This window comes from Arvicola amphibius, chromosome 4, assembly GCF_903992535.2.
Source record: "Arvicola amphibius chromosome 4, mArvAmp1.2, whole genome shotgun sequence".
NCBI lineage: Eukaryota > Metazoa > Chordata > Mammalia > Rodentia > Cricetidae > Arvicola > Arvicola amphibius.
The window spans coordinates 2,120,760-2,143,262 of NC_052050.1; the positions used below are offsets into that span (position 1 = coordinate 2,120,760).

Consider the following 22,503-nt stretch of genomic DNA (forward strand, 5'->3'; position numbering starts at 1 on the left):
AGCGGAGAGTCATCCTCACCCAAGGGAAGAATGGCGCACACCAACTCTCAGAGAGACACACTAACGTGGGCTGTTTCTAACAGACCAATCAGTGTTCCCTTGATAGGTCAGGAGAACAGCAGGGCAGCACCATGCTGGGGCAGCCAATGGTCAGAGGAGGGCTTTGCCACACAATGGAACACACAGCAGAACCCAGCTGGCAGAGGCCATAATACTCACTCTGTGCTCAATTCCAACTCTGGTCAGGAGCAGCTGGCCAGTAAGGTTAGCCCCAGTGGCTTACCTTGGAAGGAGGGATAGGCACCAAACAAAATAAAGGGAGGTACCTTCCAATAAGCATCAAAGCTAACAACTGGCATGGGAGTGAGAAAGAAAAAGAAAGAGTGGCCCATAAAAGGAAGAGACGTTTTAAATGACTGCTTCCCCACACACTCACAGAATACACTGCTCCATACTAGCACACACATTAAAACCCACTCTTACATGAAGTACCTCCAGCAGTCCCCTGGGGGCGCTGGTGACAAACTGCGGTGAAGCTGCAACATCACGAGTCATAAAGGAGCCAAGCCTGGCTGGGGCTGGCTGTAGCCAGGCGTCCTTATAACCAGCCGTCAGGCTCAAAATGCCACTACCCCTGAAAGGAGAGATGGGTGGCAGATCCTCTGGGCTCTGTTCACTGGGAATGGCATGTACCCAAGTGCAAGGATGAAATTATTGAGGCCGAGTGGTGGTGAAAGCCAGGACTTACAAGTCCAGAGAGTTTTGGTTTCAAATCTTGGGTTGGCTTTGACACTGGCCAACAAGAACTCAGTAGTTAACTTCTCATGTCCAGCTGTTTTAACTCATGAGAATAACAGACATTTAAAACCAGAATTATAGAGATTAAACAAAAAAAGCCTTAATTTGGTATATAGTGAAAACCAAACACATCAGTTTCTTTCATGCACTTGCTCCTCACTAATGAGGAAACAGGGAGCACTTGAGGCCCAGGAAATGAGATATCGAGTCTTTGGCTAACATTGTGGCCTGAGAGGTTTGAAGCAGGAGAACGATGGGGAGACAGAGGATCAGTTGCTAAGAAGACCCTGGTGGGAGCCACATTTACACCATGTCCATCTCGGGGGGGGGGGGGGGGGCCAGGCCCCCCACAGAGGGGACAGACCTGGGGAACAGCCAGGATCTCAGTCCAGCGAGGTCCTCAGGAAACTGATTAACAGTGCTCTTTGATATCTGGGGAGGGCAAGACCAAAGGCAAAGGTTTATGTTTATTTAAGAATCAGCGTTAGGGCTGATGATGTAGCTTGTTGGTAGAGTACACTTCTAGCATGCATGAAGCTCAGGATTCAGTACACATACAGACATGTGCACACACACGCGCGCACACACACAGACATGTACACATGCTCAGGAACTCATACATAAAAATGACCACGGACAGGTACCAACTCTGGCTCAGAGTACATGACCCAAGGTCCCACCATTGGGCAGGCTCCCTAAGGCCCTTCAGCCATAAGCACTGTGAGACAAATATGCTGGAAAGCCTGGAAGCAAGTATCTCTCATCTCTGGTCTGGCCTTCTCCCGTGTTCTTACGCCAGGATTCCAGGGAGAGTCCCAAACAGACCACAGGGCAGTTACAGTCTGGGATTTGCAACCATAACCACCTGGAGCGCCTTGCCAGCAATATCTTTTAATTTTCATTTCATTTATTTGTTCGATTTCTTCTTTCTCTTCTCCTGGTTTATCTACTTGGGAGACAGATGGGAGAAGTCCTTTTCTGCCCTGCACTGTGTATGACGCCTACGCAGTCCTTGTCCTTCACGCCTGTGGCAGGGGCTGAGATGGCTACTGCCTCTTCCAACTCTCCCAGCATCGACCTCCTCTGGGTGTGAAGTGGACAGAGGCTCCAGCTGCTTTGAGCCTGTGGCACAGCAGCACGGCTTTATAAAGAGATTTGTAATTGGTAACTTTATCTTCATAGAAACTAATAATATAAACTATCCGGACCCTCACCTTATAAGCACTGGGCACTCATTCCTTGGCAGAGCCCGTGCCACACTGACCCAGGCCCACGCCCCTGCTCTCCCAATTAGTTTTAATTTCCTGGATGACTATTATGGTCTGAATATACACACTGCCCCGAACTGTCCAACAGGGCTAGGATCTGGTGTGAGGTACTCAGAGCAGCTCTGTCCCGAGAGGACGGCAGTGACCCAGCCAGGCCCTCTCCACCGCGCAGACACTGCCCTCGCCTCTCCAGACTCACCACACACGCGTCTGCTGCTACCCTCGCCTTGGGATTCCCGCCTCCAGAAGGTTGCAGGTGAACATACAAAGGCATGCATGTGATATATTTTAGTCACTCCACATGGCAACTGTCACATGGCTGTTCACTCAGGAACCTGATCCTGTTTCTCATGTCCTGGAGACCATGTCTGCTCTCTGAAGCTCAAAGGTCCTGCTATACTGGGCTGTCCTATCCTCTAAGGCAGGACAGAGCATCTACACAGGTCTCCCTCCTCCACCTTCTCTGTCCAGAGCAACCTCATCCATCACAGGAGGCCCCAGCAGAGCAGATGCTGTGCTCCACTCCCTTCTTACTGTCAGAGCACTAATGGAAGCGTGTCGCTCTCCCTTTAGGTCCCTGTTCTCAGCAGAAAGCCACGCGGACCATAAACCCTCATCTGCGCACTCACTGCTAACTGCAACACTGCCAACAATGGAGACAAAGGTTAACAAAAAGCAAGAGCCAGTGCCCGCTGTGGCAACCCAGCCACATGGTGATGGAAGTGACTTCTGAAGCCTACGGAAGCCCGTCCTGTGTCGTGAAAATAGACAGCATAGCATGAATAGTAAGAAGCCAGGAAAACGGGCTAATTGTCCTCAGGACTCATTCGAACACTGTAAACAATAGTGCAGGGCTGTGCTACCATCTGCACAGGTCCTACACGGCAGCACAGCCCTGCATGCCAAAGATGTCATCGGAGAGGAGAGGCACCTCATCACAACGTAGGTGAGAGGAAATGAGACTGCTTCTGCAGCCCACCACCCAAAAGCACCACCATTCACTGACAGAGCTCGTGAGTGTCCGTCATTAAATACACCGCTGTACGGACGCGTCAGCTTTAATGAAACATGGCAACATCGCTGACCAGAGTTGTCGGCCCAGGCACACTAGTGCACATAAATCACACAATGCCTGCAAGTGCAGTCTGAAGACACAAATTGGCAAGTAAGCAGCCCAGAAGCAATTGCTCTATAAATACGGGATCATCTGGATGCTTTGCAGGCACAATTTCCAACAAGCACCAGAACTAATTTGAAACAAGGTGATGATGGCTGGTATCCTAACTGCAGACAGTAAGTTGCTCTTCTACCATTGTCTGATGCTAGTAAGGAAGGTGGGGAGGCAGGGAGGGAGCAGATTTCCAGAAGCACATCACTATGGCAGTATGTGAGAGCCCTGTTGTGAGCTAAACTGCATGCAACCTTAATTCTCTTCTGAACACACTATGCTGAGAGTGTGTTCTGTTCACAAGCTGCCCCTCAGCCATCTTCATACAACCCCAGGTGCTGGTGCAGACGGCCCTGACAAAGACTCCAGATGCAATAAACTGCCCACTGAGAGCACTCCTGATAATGTGCTCCATGTGAGATTAACACAGGGAGGAGTGTGAGCCAGCAGAAAATTACAAGACAGACAAGCTTCAAATCAGGAGCCAGAAATCAAAACTGTTCTGTAGATAGAAACATCCACTTACTACATATCTTTGTGGGGAAAGAGCATGTTTTGCAAAGAACCTAGGTGCCTAAAATTGGGTCAGTGCAGTGGCTAATTTAGGCAATGGTATCACAGCCACCACTATTTGGTTCCACTAATGTGGACTACGTTGGGCCTTGTGACAGCTCTGAATGGAAATGGAAAGCGTGTCTTTAAAAATGCTGTCATTGATCTGCATACTATTTCACATGTGTGGGTGCCCACGAAAAATGTTCACAGTCCAGGCCACCTCCTCTGTTTGTACCTTGCTCCCCTACACCCCCAGACCCTGACAGCTCACCTGTACCAATCCCTGCTTCTGGATGCTGAAAAGTCTCAAATCAGAGAGCGCTCTCCTGTGCCCCTCCACATCTCCAACATGTATCCCTCTGTGCTTTCACTCAGGTATATGTATGTGCCTAAATGGCTGCTACTCTACGGTATCTGTGTTTAATTTATTAAAAAGCACTGTGCTATAAATCATTTAATACGATTTGCTATTTTTTTCATTCAACATTTTGCATTTAAAAATACTGAAATCAACTTTAATGAGGGACAATTTGCACACAATAAATACACTAGCTGAAGACTGCAGTTTGCAGCAGGGACTACTATACTTCTGTGGTCCCCACAGTCTCCACAGAGGATACCCCATTGCCCCGCATGCCCCCACACCACCTGTAGACAGCGTTATGCGAGTGTGTAGGACCCAGTAACTCTGGTTCTGCTTTGCCTTGGTTTCATCTGGTTAACAGCTAGTCTTCCTGAGTTTAAAATAATATAAACACAACGTAATCCTTACAACTGTGGTGGCGTAACTGCTCTTGGAGGGCGTCTGTCGGCAGCAGCTGGAACCAATGATTTCAATCTTAAAGGATGGGGTGCTGCTGGTGTCACATTTGAGAGGTCACAAAACCCCATGGCATCTAGCTTTCTAGTTCTTTCTCGCATACAGAGTAAAAGCAGTGTCAATTTTTCTGCAACGTATAACTAAGGGTGCAAGCTTCTTTCTTTGATTGTTTTTCCTCTATATGCAACTTACATCAACATTTCTTGAAATCAGTCCTTCCACATCAAATTATCTAGACATCTTTGTTCAGTATGTATGTGGGCATCACAGTCACGTAATGGTAGCTTTACACTGAGTGCTAAAGAACCAAGCCTTTCTTTCCCAAACTGTCCTGACTATACCTTCTGTGCTTCCATAAGTTTTAAAGCCAAGATCTGGACTGGGACAGGACTCAGCCTATATAGTTAAAGTTGAAAAGAACTAACCTTTAAAATTACCAAATCTTGGCTGGATGTGGGAGGCTGAAGCAGGAGGATGGCCACTAACTTCAGGCCAGCCTAAGCCAAAAAGTGTGGACCTGTCTCACACAAACACAAATGCACAAAGCTGGGTCTCCACCTTTACTGCATCACTTTTCGCCCCATCAGTGATCTCTGTGATGTTTTAGCTTTGTGAGCTTAGCTCTTCATGCATTTTGTTATATGTACTCCCGGGTACTTTAGAATGTTAATGGAAACCAGGTAGTGGTTAGAAAAAAAGTAGAATATACAAATGTATCTCTGACTCCAACTGATTGGGAAGTTATTCTCCCAGGTCCTGGGGCCCTGCTATGGTAGACTGTTAGCTCCAGGGCTCCCACTGTCTTCCCACATGTATAACTGTGCTGCCTGTAAATACCACTCTAATTCCTTTTTTGGCAACATGTGTGACTACCCCCACCCAAGCCTTCCTGCAGTGTTTGTCCTCCCAGTGTAGTGCTGAACGGGAAGTAATGGTGAGCCTCCCCCAGTTCAGGGTTCAGAGACAATGTTCAGCCTGCCTTAAAACCAAGTCCAAAGCCAGCAGCAGTGTTCCCTGATCTTTGCGGTATGCTGACGAGGTCTGCCAGGGGTGGTCCAGCTGTGTCATGTGTATTCATAGCAGTTATGATTGACCTTCATTATGCTACACCCCTTGCTTTCCCGAGATGAACCACTTGTGCAATCTGCACTTCGTCCTTCCTATGCGTCCTCACACTGCGAATAAATCTGCCATCCCTGGGGTAGGCGCACCCCACCTCGTAGTCCCCGTCTGGCTGTGCCATCACAGCATCTTTGTGCGAGGACTGGCGCTCGTCCTGAGTGGTGACGAACTCACTGCCCTCCCCTGGCCCCTTTCCTTTTCAGTCTTCACCCTGGACTAAGGCTCGAGCTGCAGCTCAGCACTCGCTTGCTTTCACTGAAGTGCTGATTACCGTGGGAGTGTTTTCAAGCTGCATGCCTGATGGCACATTGCTGTAACCTCAGCATGCAGGATGCTAAAGCAGGATAGCAAGTTCCAGGTTAGACCAAGGCACAGAGATGTTCCGTCTCAACATCAACAATAATAAACTAAAAATAAACCAGAAGGTATTTCTTCTTTAACCCAAAACCTTCTCTTTCTAGGTATTTTTTTGGCATTAACTTTTAAAACTAGGGTTTCAGATATGGAATGAGAACCATCACCACAGGGTGTGTCTCTTCCTTTCATTATTGAGTTCCAATTATACTGTGTGGTCAGAGCAAAGAAAACATGATGGAGAGCCTCTGGGCTTACTGATGTTTCTTTCACAGTCTAAGAGATGGTTTTATGAATGGCCCATCCATGCTTGAGAATAATGTATACTCTTTGTTGGGCAGACAGTTGTATGTGCAGCTACAGATCTGAGTGACTAACCCAATTACTAAAATCCTCTTTTTTGCCGCAATTTTCTATCTATTTGGAGTGTTCTGAACTTGCTCCTGGCTTAGGTCTCGCTTTAAGTGTCATGGTCCCACTGTTAAGACGATAGTACCCTCATGCTTCCTTGCTCCTTTTCCACAGTGAAGTATTTTGTCTTGCTCCCTTCAGTGACTCTGGACTCTGCTAGCTGCTGTCTGTCTTCTCAGTCCTTTGACTTCCAGTCTTTGTCGAGTCTTGTGGCTTAGCTGCCCCCTCATGACTTGGTCCCATAAAGACCGAGTGCCACTCATGCTCGCTCTTGTCTCAGAGCTCACTCTGTCGTCTGAGTACGTTTTCCAGGGGCCACTCTTTGTTGTTTGTTTGCTCCCTCCTGCATCCTTCTACACACTCAGCTGCACGCCTCAGAGCTGCTCACCTCTAGCATGATTAGATACATCTGGTTTCTTTGGCAGGGATCTTCACAGCCCACGTCTTTCTTTCTTCTTGCCTTTCCCTTTTCTCCTACTCCCAGAGCCATGCTACGATGGCAGTTCACCTCCATGCTCTCCTGTCTTCTGAGTAATTCACACCCTCACACTTGCCTTCTCTTCTGAGCCACACAGCAAGGCAGCTCCATGAACCGAGGCACACGTCTGTCCGCCTGCCCTTGGCTCCGCCCTGAAGACCACCTTCACTCTCTCTGCCTTTTCTCCACCCCGTCTCCAGCTCTAGACTCCCTCAGCTTTACTGCACCCCTATGGCACCTGCAGTTCAGACTGACTGGGGGAGTCAGTGATCCAGGCCACTCTGTGCAATTTATTTATTTTCCTTATACCAAAGTCAGACCTTCCATAACGCTTTGCTCTCATCATAAGAATGTGCTATTTTCATCCTTACTGAATGCAAGTGGAGACTGGGGTGCTAAGGGTATGGCTGAGTGTCAGAGAAACATTCTCTGAGTGGGCATGTGAAAAAAACTGTAGAGTTTAGGTAGCGCAAGGTCACTCAAAAGCCAGAGGGAATCTATGTAGGACCAGAAGAGAGCTGGTTTGCACACGGTGAAGCTAATTCTTTGCAAGAAGACTGCAGGTCACACTCTTCAGGACCAAGGTCAAAGGTTAAGTATAATCTTGCAAGGTCAGTCGAACAGAACTGGGCTATGTTGTACTTTTGTTTTTCTTTGATTTTTTTGAAATAGGATATAGACATAAGCTGGCCTCAACCTCAGCAATCCTGTTGCTTCTCAGTCTCTGGCATGCAAGGATTACTTTTTTTTCTTTTTTCAAAGAAAGGGCTGGAGAGATGGCTCGCTCAGTGGAAGAGAACACACACTGCTCTTCCAGGAGACCCGAGTTCAGTCTCAGCAGTCATGTCACATGGCGTGTGCACACACACACACGCACGCGCACACACGCGCACACGCACACACGCACACACGCGTGCGCGCACACACTCTCGCGCGCACACACACGCACACGCACACACACACACTTTTAGTTAATTCTCAGTTGCTATGACTGAAGCACCATGACCAAGGCAACCTATTAAAGAAAACTGGGGCTCAGGTTCCAGAATCCATGACCATCCTGAGAGAGAGCACGGCAGAAGCAGGCAAGCATGGCACTGGAGCAGTAGCTAAGATCTCACATACATATTCACAACTGCATTGCAAAGAGAGCTAACTGAGAATGTGCTGGGCTTTCGAAACCTAAGAACCCTGTAGTAAGGAGGCCACTTGTTGGTTCCCAGCGCACAGTGTTTGGCCCACTAGCTCTAGCTTCTTATTGGTTAATTCTTACATATTAAAACTTAACCCATTTCTATTAATCTGTGCATCACCATGAGGTCGTGGCCTACCAGCAAAGTTTCAGTGCAGCTCTCTCCAGAGGCAGTGGCTTCATGACGACCCTCTAACTCCACCCTCTTTCTCCCAGCATACAGCCTAGCCTTTCCTGCCTAGCTAAGTTCTGCCCTCCTATAGGTCCAAAGCAGTTTCTTTATTCATTAGTGGAAATCATAGCATACAGAGAGAAATCCCACAACTTAGCACCAGTGACACACCTCCTCTAACAAGACCACACCTTCCACTCCTTCCCACACGGTTCCACCAGCTGTGAATGAAGTAAGCAAGCATATGAGCTACAGTGGGCGTTCTCATTCAGACAACACAGAGCCTGAACAAGGTCACAGCACTTAATGGGGACACGGAAGTCTGCCCTCTAGCAAAGCTGCGCAACTTCAGAAGATTGCTCAGAGGACAGATGGCCGACTACTATTGAAACTACAACTCCTACAGATTCTGGGCATCGTCCTCGAGAAACAACACAAAGCGCCACTGCAGTGTCCGAGTACAAGCGATGGCCAAGCACTCACGCCTTCCTTACGCAGCACGCTGGGCGGTGTCGGGCTGGGGAGAGGAGCACAACTGGCCGTGCTGCACATCTTCACACTGCATTGCTAGCGCCTTGCTCCACAAAGTCAGCGGCTTCACTGGGAGGAAGGAGCTAGGAGGCCCTGCGGATCTGAGCCATCTTTGTGATAGTCACACGACTGAGAACTAAACAATGCTCTTTAAATACAGATGTGCACAGGGTGCTCTTGGACACCACAAAGCAGCAAACTGCACGTGACCAGACCCAAGGCAAAGGGCTCCATCCGCCTTCAGACTACATCCAGGCAAACACCCAGGTGCTGAGATATCAAAACACAGTACATGGCTGTGACCAGGATAACGCCTTGGGTCCCTGGGATGGGAACCCAAACTGTAGGCCACTTACCAGCGCAGAGCAATCTTGATTGGAGTGGTGAGGCAGGATGTGAACAGGTCAGCTGGGAGGTCAGGGATCATGGGCAGGAGTTCATGCGCCTCGCAGGCTGCCAGCTGGATGCAGTTTTTCATTGACGGAGGCAAGGGCATCTGGGCAAGTGGATGGTTTGGGTTAATAGCAGCTACCTACAGGAGGACACAGAAAGACAATGGTTTTAGCTGACATTCCTGGAAAGAACACTGGGCATCAAAAAAAGGAAAACACAGCACCAAGTGGAACCTTGACAAACCCTCCACACCCCTGGATGATGTCAGTGTTCACTGGCCAATCTTTCATGCTGACCTGTTTAGGTTGAACGTTCAGTCCCTAATTCATCATGATATTACTCTGGAGGGTTTAATGGCACAGAAGATGACCAGGAGTACAGAGGCGGAAGGAAGGATGCAGAGTGTGTGCACAGTAAGGCAGGTTAGAGTGATGGTTTTCTATGTACACCCGAGTTCTCTATGTTCTACAAACAAATGGGTACTTATTTTATAAAGGAGATAAAAGGTTTGGATAGATTTAAGCATGGCCCCTTTAAGACAGAGAAGGTGTGACATGTTCGGTATTTCCCTCAGTGACGTTTGGTGAGGTGAAAGGCCTGGACCAAAGTCATGCTGCATGGAAGCTGAGACGGAAGACTCAAAAAAATTAAATAAATAACTAATAAAAAATTAAATAAAAATTTAAAAATAAATAAATAGCTGCACAGTTCAATAATGTACATATCTCTTTTCTGACCTAAAACCAAGTCAATAAAGTGTTCACCTTTACTTGTATGAGGTGGCATCTTGCTCTGTATCCCAGACTAATCCTAACTCTTCCTGCTTTATCCTCCTGAATGCTAGGGTTACACACAGAGATGAGGCTCCATGTTCAGTTGACAAAGTGAAAACCTCTTAATCAATAATTTAGTGTGTTCAAACATTGGCAAGTGACAGGACTGGCTGCTATACGACCTACTCACACTGCCACAGAGAACTCTGTGCCTTGCTGTGCCACCAAAGCAGCAGGAGTCAGGACACACGAGATGCAGCTACATCTCGTGTGCACTGTGGCTCCTGCCTCCTCTTCACATGGTACATTCGTGTGACAGCATCTGATCTGTCAGGCTCTGCTGTCATTTCCAGAAATAATGAGATTCCTAGTTCCCACGTTTGGCCAGTAAGGCCTGTAAATGTGACATGGGGATTGCATGTGCACGGAGCTCTGACTGCTCCTGACGACACTGTCGCGCGGAACATGAGTTCAGAGCAACGCCGCTTCCCACAGCGCCCAGCTAGCGGAGCAGAGCAGCTGTGAGCGATGGCTTGCCTCAAGCAAGAGTGTGATGCAGACGATGATAGCTGCTCAGAGGAAGAGAAATCCCTGGAGCCCCGGGAGTGTGGGCCCCAAAGCTATTCGTCACGCTGCAAAGGCAGCTCAAGGGAGAGAGACCACGGAGCAGAAGGGAAGGCAGGCTACTGGCATCCGAATTCTCATTAGTGGGCCTGCATGACACACAGGTACCTGAGATAACAGGGAACTCAGACAACACGGACTACACAGGCCCAGAAGCTTGCGTCAGCACTCTGTGGGCTGACTTTGCCATAATGAAAAGCTATCTACTACGGAGTCCCAATTAACCCAGCCCATCTTGGTTGAGGATCTAGCAAAACAGTTCTGACTCAAAGTTGGTGAACTTTAATGCCCAAAAGAACCTACTCCCTGGTGCAGATTTTTTTGTTTTAATAAGGTCATTTGAGAACAAAGGTCATTCAGCCTCCTGAGCTTCTAGGTTGTTACTTAATCAGCTCCATAGTTTGTATATAAATCCTATGAGACAAGACACCATTGCTTTTCATAAAGACAGGGCCACATAGGCAATCCCAACGGGCACTGAGGAGGGCAGGATGCGCCAGAGAAGTGCCATTCTAGGCCTCACAGCCGCCCTCCCTCCTCACTGAGGACCCTCCAGCAGCGCGGCTCTTGGTGCAGCTCTCCGACTTCTCGGCGCTCTTCATGCACCTGCTCATCCACTTAGCCTCTGCTCTTGGGAGCTAAGTTGTCTCCATTTGTAAACAATGCCAGCAATTAGGGAACATCTGACTGTAACCTTAGCACTCAAGAGGCTGAGTGAGGCAGGAGTAGGTTCTGCACCAGGAAGTAGGTTCTTTTGGGCATTAAAGTTCACCAACTTTGAGTTTAAGGTCAGCCTGAACTATATACTGATGTGGCTGCTTGGATCCGGTTTTAGGACTTTTCTTGGCCCATGGCTTCTTTCAGACAAGTGGTTCTCAACCGTCCTAATGCCGACGCCCTTTAATCCAGTTTCTCATGCTGTGGTGACCCTCCCCCCACCATAAAATTATTTCATTGCTACTTCACAACTGTATTTTTGTTCCTGCTACGAATCGCAATGTAAATATCTAACACGTGACCCCTGTGAGCACTGCTCTAGACTCTTGAGTCTGGCTGAGGCATCTGATGCCAGGGTTCCAAGCAGCAGGCTCTGCGCCTTTTACATAAGATCCACACAACTGTGCTAGCTCCTGGACATACAAAGTTAACATCTCATCATCCGTAACATCATCGGTGGCATCTTCAATTCCTCCAGTGATGAGTATCAAAAGCATATTTTACCAATAAGCCTCTGCACTATAGAAACATTGAGCCCAAAGCCAAAATTCAGACACTTGTATACACAACTGCAAAATAATATAAGTCATTTAATAAAAACATCAGTTTCTAGGTAAGTGAAAAATTCTATAAAATATAAAATATGCCACCTTAAATACTTTATATTTTGCATCACTGGGGATCAAGCCCAGGGTATTACAAATGCTAGGCAAGCACTCTATGGCTGAGCTCTATCCCAGCCACATGGGAACTAAATGTACAGTTCAGGATCCATTGAATAGTATTACCAAGGTTTCCTTACGACAGAGAGAAGGAAGGCAAGGCCATGTGTAAACAGGGTTCTGGATTCTGGCTGTATAAGCTAAAATAGACGGTAAAGTCATAGCGCTGCACAAGAAACTGTTTTCCGGGTCTGTCACATCCGCCCTGCTCTACAGGGCGATGGTCTGGACAGATCTCATGGATGGGCACTTGGGAGCAGGTGGAGCTCGAAGTGCTCTCAATGCCCAGCCTGGCAGAAAGGGACCAGGAGCAAGCAGAGAAGATGACCTCTGCACCTGGGTAGGATCCAGGATGGTGGCAGAGGCAAGGGCCGAGTCCTGCAGTGTGGATCAAAGCCTTAGGGATGTCTGTCTGGAGCTGCTGGCAGACTGGTATTGTTTTAGTAAGCACTGCTAAATACCAACAGCCGGGGCACACAAGGGCAGCCGACAGATGCAACAGATGATGAAAATGAGAACCACTCCAGGAAGGAATGGCCAGTGACCCGCAGTCTAAAGTTACTTCTCACTTTTCCTTAAAAAAAAAAAAAAAAAGAAAGACTACAGTGATATTTTATTTGTGTTTTAATAAATAAAGCATGCCTGAAGATCAGAGTGCAAAGCTAGCTACACTAGACAGCCACACAGGCCAGGCAGTGGTGGTACACACATTTAATCCCAGCAGCCACACTAGACAGCCACACAGGCCAGGCAGTGGTGGTACACACCTCTAATCCCAGCAGCCACACTAGACAGCCACACAGGCCAGGCAGTGGTGGTACACACATTTAATCCCAGCAGCCACACTAGACAGCCACACAGGCCAGGCAGTGGTGGTACACACCTCTAATCCCAGCAGCCACACTAGACAGCCACACAGGCCAGGCAGTGGTGGTACACACATTTAATCCCAGCAGCCACACTAGACAGCCACACAGGCCAGGCAGTGGTGGTACACACCTCTAATCCCAGCAGCCACACTAGACAGCCACACAGGTCAGGCAGTGTGGTGCGCACCTTTAATCCCAGCAGCCACACTAGACAGCCACACAGGCCAGGCAGTGTGGTACACACCTCTAATCCCAGCAGCCACACTAGACAGCCACACAGGCCAGGCAGTGTGGTGCACACCTCTAATCCCAGCAGCCACACTAGACAGCCACACAGGCCAGGCAGGGTGGTGCACACCTCTAATCCCAGCAGCCACACTAGACAGCCACACAGGCCAGGCAGGGTGGTGCGCGCCTCTAATCCAGCACTAGATAGGAATGTAGATGGGAGGAGACAGGAGCTCAGTCTGCAGTCTGAGGTATGGTGATCACTGCAGTCTGCAGTCTGAGGTATGGCGATCACTGCAGTCTGCAGTCACACTGAGGACAGGATCCCCCTTTGTTTGTCTGAGCCTTGGTAGAGGTAAGAACTCTCTAGCGGTTTGGCTGTTTTGCTTTTCTGATATCCAGTTTGAACCCCAGTATCTGTCTGTAGGTTTTTATCATTTGTGCTACAAAAGCCCTTGTGGGAAGCTGGTCTATGATCAAGGAAAGGCCTAGGCTCGGGCACAGGTGAACCACATTTAGAAGACAGGAAGCGAGCCTCAGATGCATTCTGTCAACCCAGCACCTGTGAGCTGAACTGAACCCACACGACAGTTCTGCCTCGGGGATAACTAGACTCAGTGGCATTTTTCTAAGAGGCATTCAAAATTTAAGACAAAGGATTTAATCAATGACTAATCCTTTCAGATTTGCTAATATAGGAATAAAAATCTGTTTAAACATGTGAGTTTCTTCCCATACATTATCTTAGCTTTAATTTTTATCTAAGATATTGGTCCTTCAATGGAAATAATCCTTCAGAAGGCAGCATGCATTGAAGGCTCATTGCTGGGCAGCCAGGCATGGTGCGAATGATCTAGACAGCACCAGAGCTCCTGAAGGACTATGGGAGCAGCACTGCTGGGGGTTTCTCCTGGACAACCAGGAGGCAAATGCTCCAGAACAATCTTAGGATGAATTCAGTCAACCAGCTCCAAAGCAGGCACTGCTCCAGCTCCAGAGCAAGGCCAGGAGCCTCCCAGACATCAACCTTTAGGGCAGCACCCGCATTTCTTGTTGTTAAAATAATCATTGAAGTAGAGTGGTTTTGCCCTTTCCCACACACGGAGTGACAACTTTACAATAAGATGAGACACCGGTGAGTCCCAGAGTCCCAAGAGGTGCCTCTCTGACTAGTTCTACCTAAACACAGCCTTGATTCTCTATTTGGCACTGCATCACTCTGGACAGCCTGCAGCTCAGAGGGAGCTGAGTGGAGCTACTCTACTTGCCCAGCCTCGTTAGTGTTCATGTCTAACAGGTGACACACTGTATCAAAGAGAGCAGAAGTAGAATTTCCGTACACAAGTCACAGCAATATGTGCATCCAGTCGTCAATAACAACTTAACCAAGTGGTTTGAATCCACCAGGAACTGTAAAATTTTGGCCAAGGGAGCAGAAGAGCAACTTCTGCAGGATAACAACGCAGCGATGTCCTTCAAGGGCTCCTAGAGCCTTGTTCTGCAACAGTTTCCCACAATTATTCTGAGTTTACCCCCAATGAACCGTCCATTATTTTAAAGCCACTTAGTTGCTGGCAGTTTCGGCTTCTAAATGCTCTGAAATCATTCTACAACTCAATGAACACGTTAATTAGAAATGATAAGCAAATTCCACTCCCAATCATGCAGGGATTGAATCAACAACTAAAGAGAAGGAAATGAGCAAGGCCCTACAGCCAAGTGCATATGAAGATAGACACCGAGGGGCGACTTAACACCCCTCCATCCTGAGCTGACCAGCTGCTGGAGGCCAGGCCCAGCGTCGTGATCCTGAGGAGGGAGGTGCCCAGCCTTATCTCACTGCACAGAGGCACTGAGTAGTAGAGGGTCTCTTCTGTGTGAGGTCCAGCATAGCATGCACAATCACAAATGTCTCCTCCATAGAGCTCCTGGAGGCCGCAGCACAGAGCAGGCTCCAGAAGATGGACTGGCCCTCTGAACGCAATGGCATGGTGATCTGCAATGTTTTGATGACGTATTCTAGGTCTCGTGCTGTCTAGGAGTCCTGGATTCTCCTCACATAGGCAACTTCTGCACTCCAAGTTTAGGGTAGTGATTATTTTTCTGCCATGGTCTTTCTTGGAACTCACAGCTTCTTCATCTGTCTTCTGATCATCTGAATGAGCCCACAGTCACCTCTGAGCACTGTATGTTCCTGTGTATCCTGGATTAACCCGTGTGGCTCTCCCATCCCTGTCAGCTGGTGGCAGAGGCCATCTCTCTTTGGCAAGGTGCTGTATACCTTGTGCAGCAGCAGAGCCTCCGGCGTAGCCTCTGAGCTGAATATCTAGTAAAGATTTGGATGCTTGCTAGCAGTCCATCATCACCTGCAGCCCTTCTGAGTTATCAGTATGAGCTGACTCGTCAGCGTCCTGGCTTCCTTCAGAGAGTGATAGGAGCTCAGTGAGTGGGGGACACAGTGGCAGCTGAAGAGCTGAAGGTCGGTGCTCTCCTCAGTCCTCAAAGGACAGTCTCACCAGCCAGCCCTGATGAGCGCTCACTCTCTCTCCACCTGCTATGACAAGCATGGACTCGGGCGGCAGTGCTGCATGCAGCACCACAGAAAGTGTCTGCACATGTGTGTGCGAAAGTGCATTATGGGTGTACCACATCCGTGCTTAAATGTGCATGTGTGTACATCCCTTCCCTCTATGGTGGTCTGGGCTCTTTTTACCTTCCTCCAGTGGCAGGTGACGCCTCTCCCTTTCCAGTGACCACTGTCTGTACTCTCTCCCCATGTTCGGGCAGATGTTCCCTCTCAAACCAACTTGAGGACCACCCTCACAAACAACATCTCCTTGCTGCTGGGTTATTCCATCAACACAAACATATGCTCCAAGGATGCACACTTAAAACAAATTTTTAGCCGGGCGGTGGTGGCGCACGCCTTTAATCCCAGCACTTGGGAGGCAGAGGCAGGCGGATCTCTGAGTTCTAGGCCAGCCTGGTCTACAAGAGCTAGCTCCAGGACAGGCTCTAGGAACTACAGGGAAACCCTGTCTCGAAAAACAAAAACAAAAAAAAAAACAAACAAAAAAAAAACAAATTTTTAAAAATCTAAGTAACAAAAATAAAGAGATGGTATGGGAGGGTCTTCTTTCTATGTGTTGCTTTCATTGGCTGAGTAAAGAAAACTGCCTTGGCCTTTTGATAGGGCAGCCCTTAGGTGGGCGGAGTAGACAGAACAGAATGCTGGGAAGAAGGGAAGTATGGCAGACGCCATGAGTCTCCTTCCTGAGACAGACGCTGGCTAGACTCATGCCGGTAAGCCACAGTCAAGCGGCGATACACATTAACAGATATGGGTTAACCAAGATTTAAGAGTTAGCCAATAACAGGCAGTGATTTAATTAATACAGATTTCTGTGTGGTTATTTGGGGGGGGGGGGGTTAAGCTAGCTGGGCGGTGGGACACAGCCCACCGCACTTCTCACAACAAGGAGACAAAAAAAAAACCAGCAAAGAAAAAGAGCCCACTCTCCTTAGCCTACATCACCCGATGCTTCCCTGTTTTCCTCTGCTCCCTGAACATTCACAGGCCTGGCTCCAAATCTCCCACTCCCGCTGCTTGTACTGAAATGCCCTTGCTAAGCTCTTAGTGCCCAAGAATAGGGTGGAAGATCTCCCATCAGCCCTTTCTCCCAGGGCCTCCACAGCAAGCCACCAATCAGCAGATCATCCCTATTTCCAGGAAATATATTTTCCCACCTGACTTTCAAATATTGGTTTTCTTGCCACTCCCAAGCCCTCTCACATTTTCGGGCTGACACTGCACAGAACTTCATGGGTCATGGCCTCGCTCTTCCAGCTTCACACACTCGGTGGCTTTGGCTATGGAGACTCAGGGACTTTCCTGCACTTTATAGAGCCAGGGGAGTCCCCAATACTGTGAACTCCAGAAACCAAAGCAGAACTCTTGCTCGCACACTTACATCCCTATTAAAACTCCAACACCATGGTGTATGAGCTCAGAGAAAGATTGTGTCCTTCTAACTTGCCCAAAAAGCTCACCTTCACACCCTGCTGGACGATACTGGAAGCACTCTCTCACCGAGAAATCCCCCCAGCTCTCACCTTTAATTCTTTTTATTCCTTATATCGTACATCCAATTCATAAGCAAACTGGTCTTACTTCAAGAATGTGAGGTACACATGACCTCCTTCTGCTGTTATTATTGAGTTCAAGCACCATCCCTTCTAAACATGGCCACCTGGACTGATGCCACCAACAGCCCTGCTCAGCACCTGGACAAACCACACAGCCACTTGAGCGATATTTTCTTGATTAGCCAGCACTTTTCAGCCGAGGGCAAACCACAGGTGCTGTGCTGGACAACACTGCTCTCTGCTCCTCGCCCTCAGGAGTCCTCTCCTGAGAATCTCTAAGAGCCAAGGGTCCTGCACTGTGCCTCTGTGCAGTAGCTGAGTGTCAAACAGGAGTCCACTCGTCTGAGGGATACAGACGAGGTCTCTAGGGAGCAACTCCCACCCTTGGACACACAGCAATAGCCACGTTTGTCTCTTCCCTCACAGATATGAGAAAGTAAGATCACCACAATCTAATAGAGAATGATCAAAATGGACCAAAGGAGAAAAATTATCCTGGGGGAGACAGATAACTTAGAAACATACTCGGTATCTTGTTAAAAATCCACAAACTATAACATTTATAAATTAAAAAAAATAAAGACAGCACATAACAGGTGCTGGCTCGTTTTCCCTGCTGCCCACGAACGATATGCCACGGTAGCAGGAAAAAAGATGGAGGACACGAAAAGCTGACCTGCGGGACAGAGACAGGCATGGCTTGTGTGCCCACAGTACCGAACCCACAACCCCAAACCACCAAACCCTTTGCTGAAGCCATGACTGTCACACGCCGCTTGCCCAGAGGACAGAGCCAACAGGAAACTCATTTTTAACAGGTATCCTAAGGACGAATCTATGGCATTCAAAGTGACTACCACCTATCATGCCAGCAATCAGGGAACTGAGGCAGTCAGATCGCCACGGGTAAGAGGGCAACCTGGGCTAACCCATGTGAAAAAGAAAAAGAACTCTCAGGTGGCATGGAAACCATCACATTAACTATGGACATGCCAACTGCCTGTGTCCCAGGCTCCACACTGGCCACACTGCAGCCTCATCCACAGCTTTAGCAAAGGGGTCTTCAGTTTTAAAGTAGGAACTTCTCAGTCTGTAGGATATATACCTGAGAAAACCTTGATTATGACATTGAATATTTTTGTCAGAATTCCTAATTACAGTGACCAACATATGAGAACAAACACTTCTTTTCACATCTAGGATGTCCAAGTGGAAAGCAAAGAAGAGAGGTCATCCACACCCAGTGATGCTGCAGGATAATTTTTCTCCTTTGATCCATTTTGATCATTCTCTATTAGATTGTGGTGATCTTACTTTCTCATATCTGTGAGGGAAGAGACAAACGTGGCTATTGCTGTGTGTCCAAGGGTGGGAGTTGTGCTCCCCACAACACGGTCAGATGAGAGCACAGCACACAGGAAAAAGCCTTGCACTGTGTTAACAGTGGAGGAGAAAAGCCCCAGAACTGGGGCCGAACTCAGACAAGGCTCCTCCTCCAACAAGACAGTGCTTCTCTTCATCCTCAACTCTGAACAAGTCTACTCAGGGCTGTCCATGTGCCAGGCCTCCTGGAACAAAGCTGCGTGTGGTATCTCTGCAATCCAAACCATAGCTGCCCCCTACATTTCAATCACCTACCAAAACAAAAAAGGAACTGCTGCATGGATATCAGACCAGCCACACCATGGTCTCAGCAGTGAGAGCTGCAGCTACCACAGCTATAGCTATGGCAAATAACACGCAGACCACAGCACTGAGGCTGCTCTAGCTTACAGACCAAGGGGTGCACATCAGGAAGGAACACACTCCTTCCCTGAGTTCTGTCTGGATGACGGCAAGAGTCCTGCTGGATTCCAGGCACAGCTACCATGTGATCCAATTTTCAGGAACTTCTCCGCTGAGGTTAGGAGAGGGAGTTAGGGTAAAGATAGCCGGTAGCCTGGGTTACAGTGGAGGAGCAATGAATGGTGCGTGCAATGTGGCTGCCATTCCTGTGAGATAACACCTTATCTGTCCAGTCCTTGGCACGGTTCCAGAGAAAAGCATACATTCACTTTTTAATGAAAGAGGCAGGAGGAGGCAGCACGACCATTATCCCTTCCCTCCTCCTGGAGACAAAGAGCAGCCTGGAGCTGTGGTGAGCAGTCAGGAGGGTAAAACATCAGCAGAGGAAGAGGCTGGTTCCCGCAGCCCTACTCTAGGAGTCATCATTCGCCTTAGAGATCTTATTAGTGAAAAAGATAAACTGTAATCTGTCTAGGATCCAATCGTGAGCTCTCACTGCTTACAGCTTTCAAAATGCAAATGTTCTGGGCCGAGGAAGACTGCTGTCATCCATCCTCCGGGCTTGGTGCCTGGGCTGCACTAGCAGAACACAGCCGAGTAACAAGAAGAAAGAGGTGAGTCCAGAACACGGTGTCTGGAGCTGCAGACAGCCATCAGCAGGAGCAGGTGAGGAACACTAGTGCCAAGGGAACCTGGAGCCTGGAAGTACCAGCCTCTAATACAAGGGGAAGAAGCGATCTCTCTAGCCCCATACTTGGCAATGTCTGCCATCTTTCAGAATTTCCACACACCAAGCACAAGACTTGACTACAGCTGGGAACAAAAGATAAATATAAGAAAAATCACGGGTGACAGAAATCACAGCTGGGGAGACGAGAGGCAAAGGAAAAAGGAGCTCAGAGCCTTAAACATGGAAGGTACTGACCACAGCTGTTGAGACTCGAATAGACCTGCTAACAACAACATTAATGCAGCAAGGCTATTACTATTAATCTACTAACGGACATAGCGTTAGAAGCATCAAACTGGCTTCTAAATTTGTAACTGCACCCATAGATAAGTGCAGCTCTCAGACCTCATCAGAGAAGTTTCTTTGTGCTGTGAATAGTAACAGGGATGCACAAGTAATCAAAGTGCAAAAAGTTAAGTGTCAGCTAGGCAGTGGTGGTGCACGCCCTTAATCCCAGCACTCGGGAGGCAGAGTAGACAGATCTCTATTGAGTTTGAGGCCAGCCTGGTCTACAGAGTTCCAGGACAGTCAGGACTACAAAGAGAAACTCTGTCTCAAAACAAAACACACACACACACAAGCAAGTTATCAGTGAAGTGAGTGCTTGGCCATAAAAGGGACAACTACATCACTAACTTCACTCAGAGACCACAGAGGAAGAGGAGGTGATGTGGGAAGTCCTTCTGAGTATGTGCTGCTTTTATTGGATAATGAATAAAGCTGTTTTGGCCAATGGCTTAGAAGGATAAAGCCAGGTGGGGAAATCCGAACAGAGATATATAGCGAGCGTGGGCAGAGTCAAAGAGATGCCATGTAGCCACCGAAGGAGATAGTCATTAGATCCTTACCTGTAATCCACAGCCTCATGCCAATACACAGATTACTAGAAATGGGATAATTTAAGATGCAAGAGTTAGTTAATAAGCCTGAGCTAATAGGCCAAGCAGTGTTGTAATTAGTATAGTTTCTGTGTGATTATTTGGGTCTGAGTGGACAGGAAACGTGTGAGCAGCCTCTGCCTACAAGGAGGTGGAAAGACTGTTAAAGCCAGAGGCCAGGGAGGACTTGAAAGAGACAGTGTCCTCTGGACATGACAGGGCCACTGCACCGATGAACTCACAACAGCTGTGGTTGCCTGCACACAACCTACACAAGACCAAACCACTCAACAAGACAGAATGGAGCAGGTGTGTGTGAGTGTGAGACAAGCTCTTACCCCTAACTGAGGAGCTACCGACAGTTAACGGCTTCTGGGACTGGGAGAGTTAATTTTCTTTAAGAGTATGGCCCCAGCTGATTGACAAAGATGGCCTCACACCGTCTTTGTATTGGGGCAAGACAAACGAGACTCAGTGGGCTATTTAAAAAGAGCAGGGAGTCAGGGAAGTAAGTGATGGACGGGTCTGAGGGGAGGTCAGGGAGGAGCGGTGTGGTGAATATGATCAAAAGATATTACATAAAATTCCTAAAGAATTAATAAAACTGTATATTAAAAATATAGCCAAGGTCACAAACCACAGAGAAGTTAAATATGGCACTACAACTGAGCATCAGAGAGAGACAGAGGCAGAAGAAGCTGGCAACAAGGACCCGTCAGCTGAGAGGTTTCTCTTTCGAATGCACAATCAGACAAAAATAAACGTTAATTATGACTACCAGACTCTCCACTATCAGGCCTCCATCTGGTTCCTAATTCACTTCTTGCAACCATGTGGGGTTTGGAGATCAAAACACACGCTGCCGGGCTCGGTGGTAAGCATCTTTACCCACTGAGCCACCTCACTCGCCCATTTGTCCCCTGGCTGGCTCTGAACCCACCATGTAGTCCAGGCAGGTCTTGAACTTGCAACACCCCTGCTTTGGCCTCCTGAGTTGCTGGAATCACAGGTTTGTACTGTTGGGCCTGCAGATCCTCTAATCCTTAAGGAGAAGCCAAGCCCTCAATGACAGCTGTGCTTCTGGACTGTGTAAGAGCAGGAAGCTCGTGCACCAACAACCCAGGCTGTAAAAAGGCCGGCAGTGCCCCTGCCTGGGAAGGGAGAACCAAGGGCTACTTTAGTCATCACAAATGTAATTTTTTAACTTTTAAAGGAGACATAATTATTTTAGTCAAAATTAAAGCACTTATTTTAAAGAACAGTGAAAGCAGAGAGACTTGAAGGCTTTCTTTAATTTTTCAAATTACAAAACCACATGATATACTAAGAAAATAAGAAAGGCTCTTGAGTGGCAGATACCCATTTCCTGGCTCTGATGAAGCATCAGTCTGCTGCAGTAACTCATGCTTGCTGTTATGAAGCTGCCTTCTCCTTTACCTCCAGAATTCCTCTGAGAGAGACAAGTACACAGCAACCAAACCCCAGGGTCCCAGAGCAAGCACTACACCACCAGAAAACGAAAGCAGATAATCAACCCTTAAAATTTATGTCACTCATGTGTGTGTTTACATTTATTATTTGGGGGCTTCTGGTCCACCCAGCTACTTTTTGGGTTATAGTTAATCATTTTTACGCTTTTCTGCCCTCCCCACACACTCCAGACATTTTCCCCAATTGGATCTTGGCTGCCACAAGGACAGGGAGATTGTCATTCCCATCCAAGTGAAAACCAGAACAGCAGCAAAATACTTCATTCCAAAAACAGGCAC

At 48.0% G+C, this 22,503-nt stretch overlaps 1 protein-coding gene across 1 annotated transcript in view; it reads right to left on the reverse strand.

Annotated features, from left to right (window-relative positions):
• Positions 1-22,503, reverse strand: part of Rptor (regulatory associated protein of MTOR complex 1) — a 294,241-nt gene that overhangs the window by 131,185 nt on the left and 140,553 nt on the right. The window contains 1 exon segment of the mRNA XM_038328288.2: positions 9,226-9,401. Within this exon segment, the coding sequence (XP_038184216.1) occupies positions 9,226-9,401 (176 nt within the window).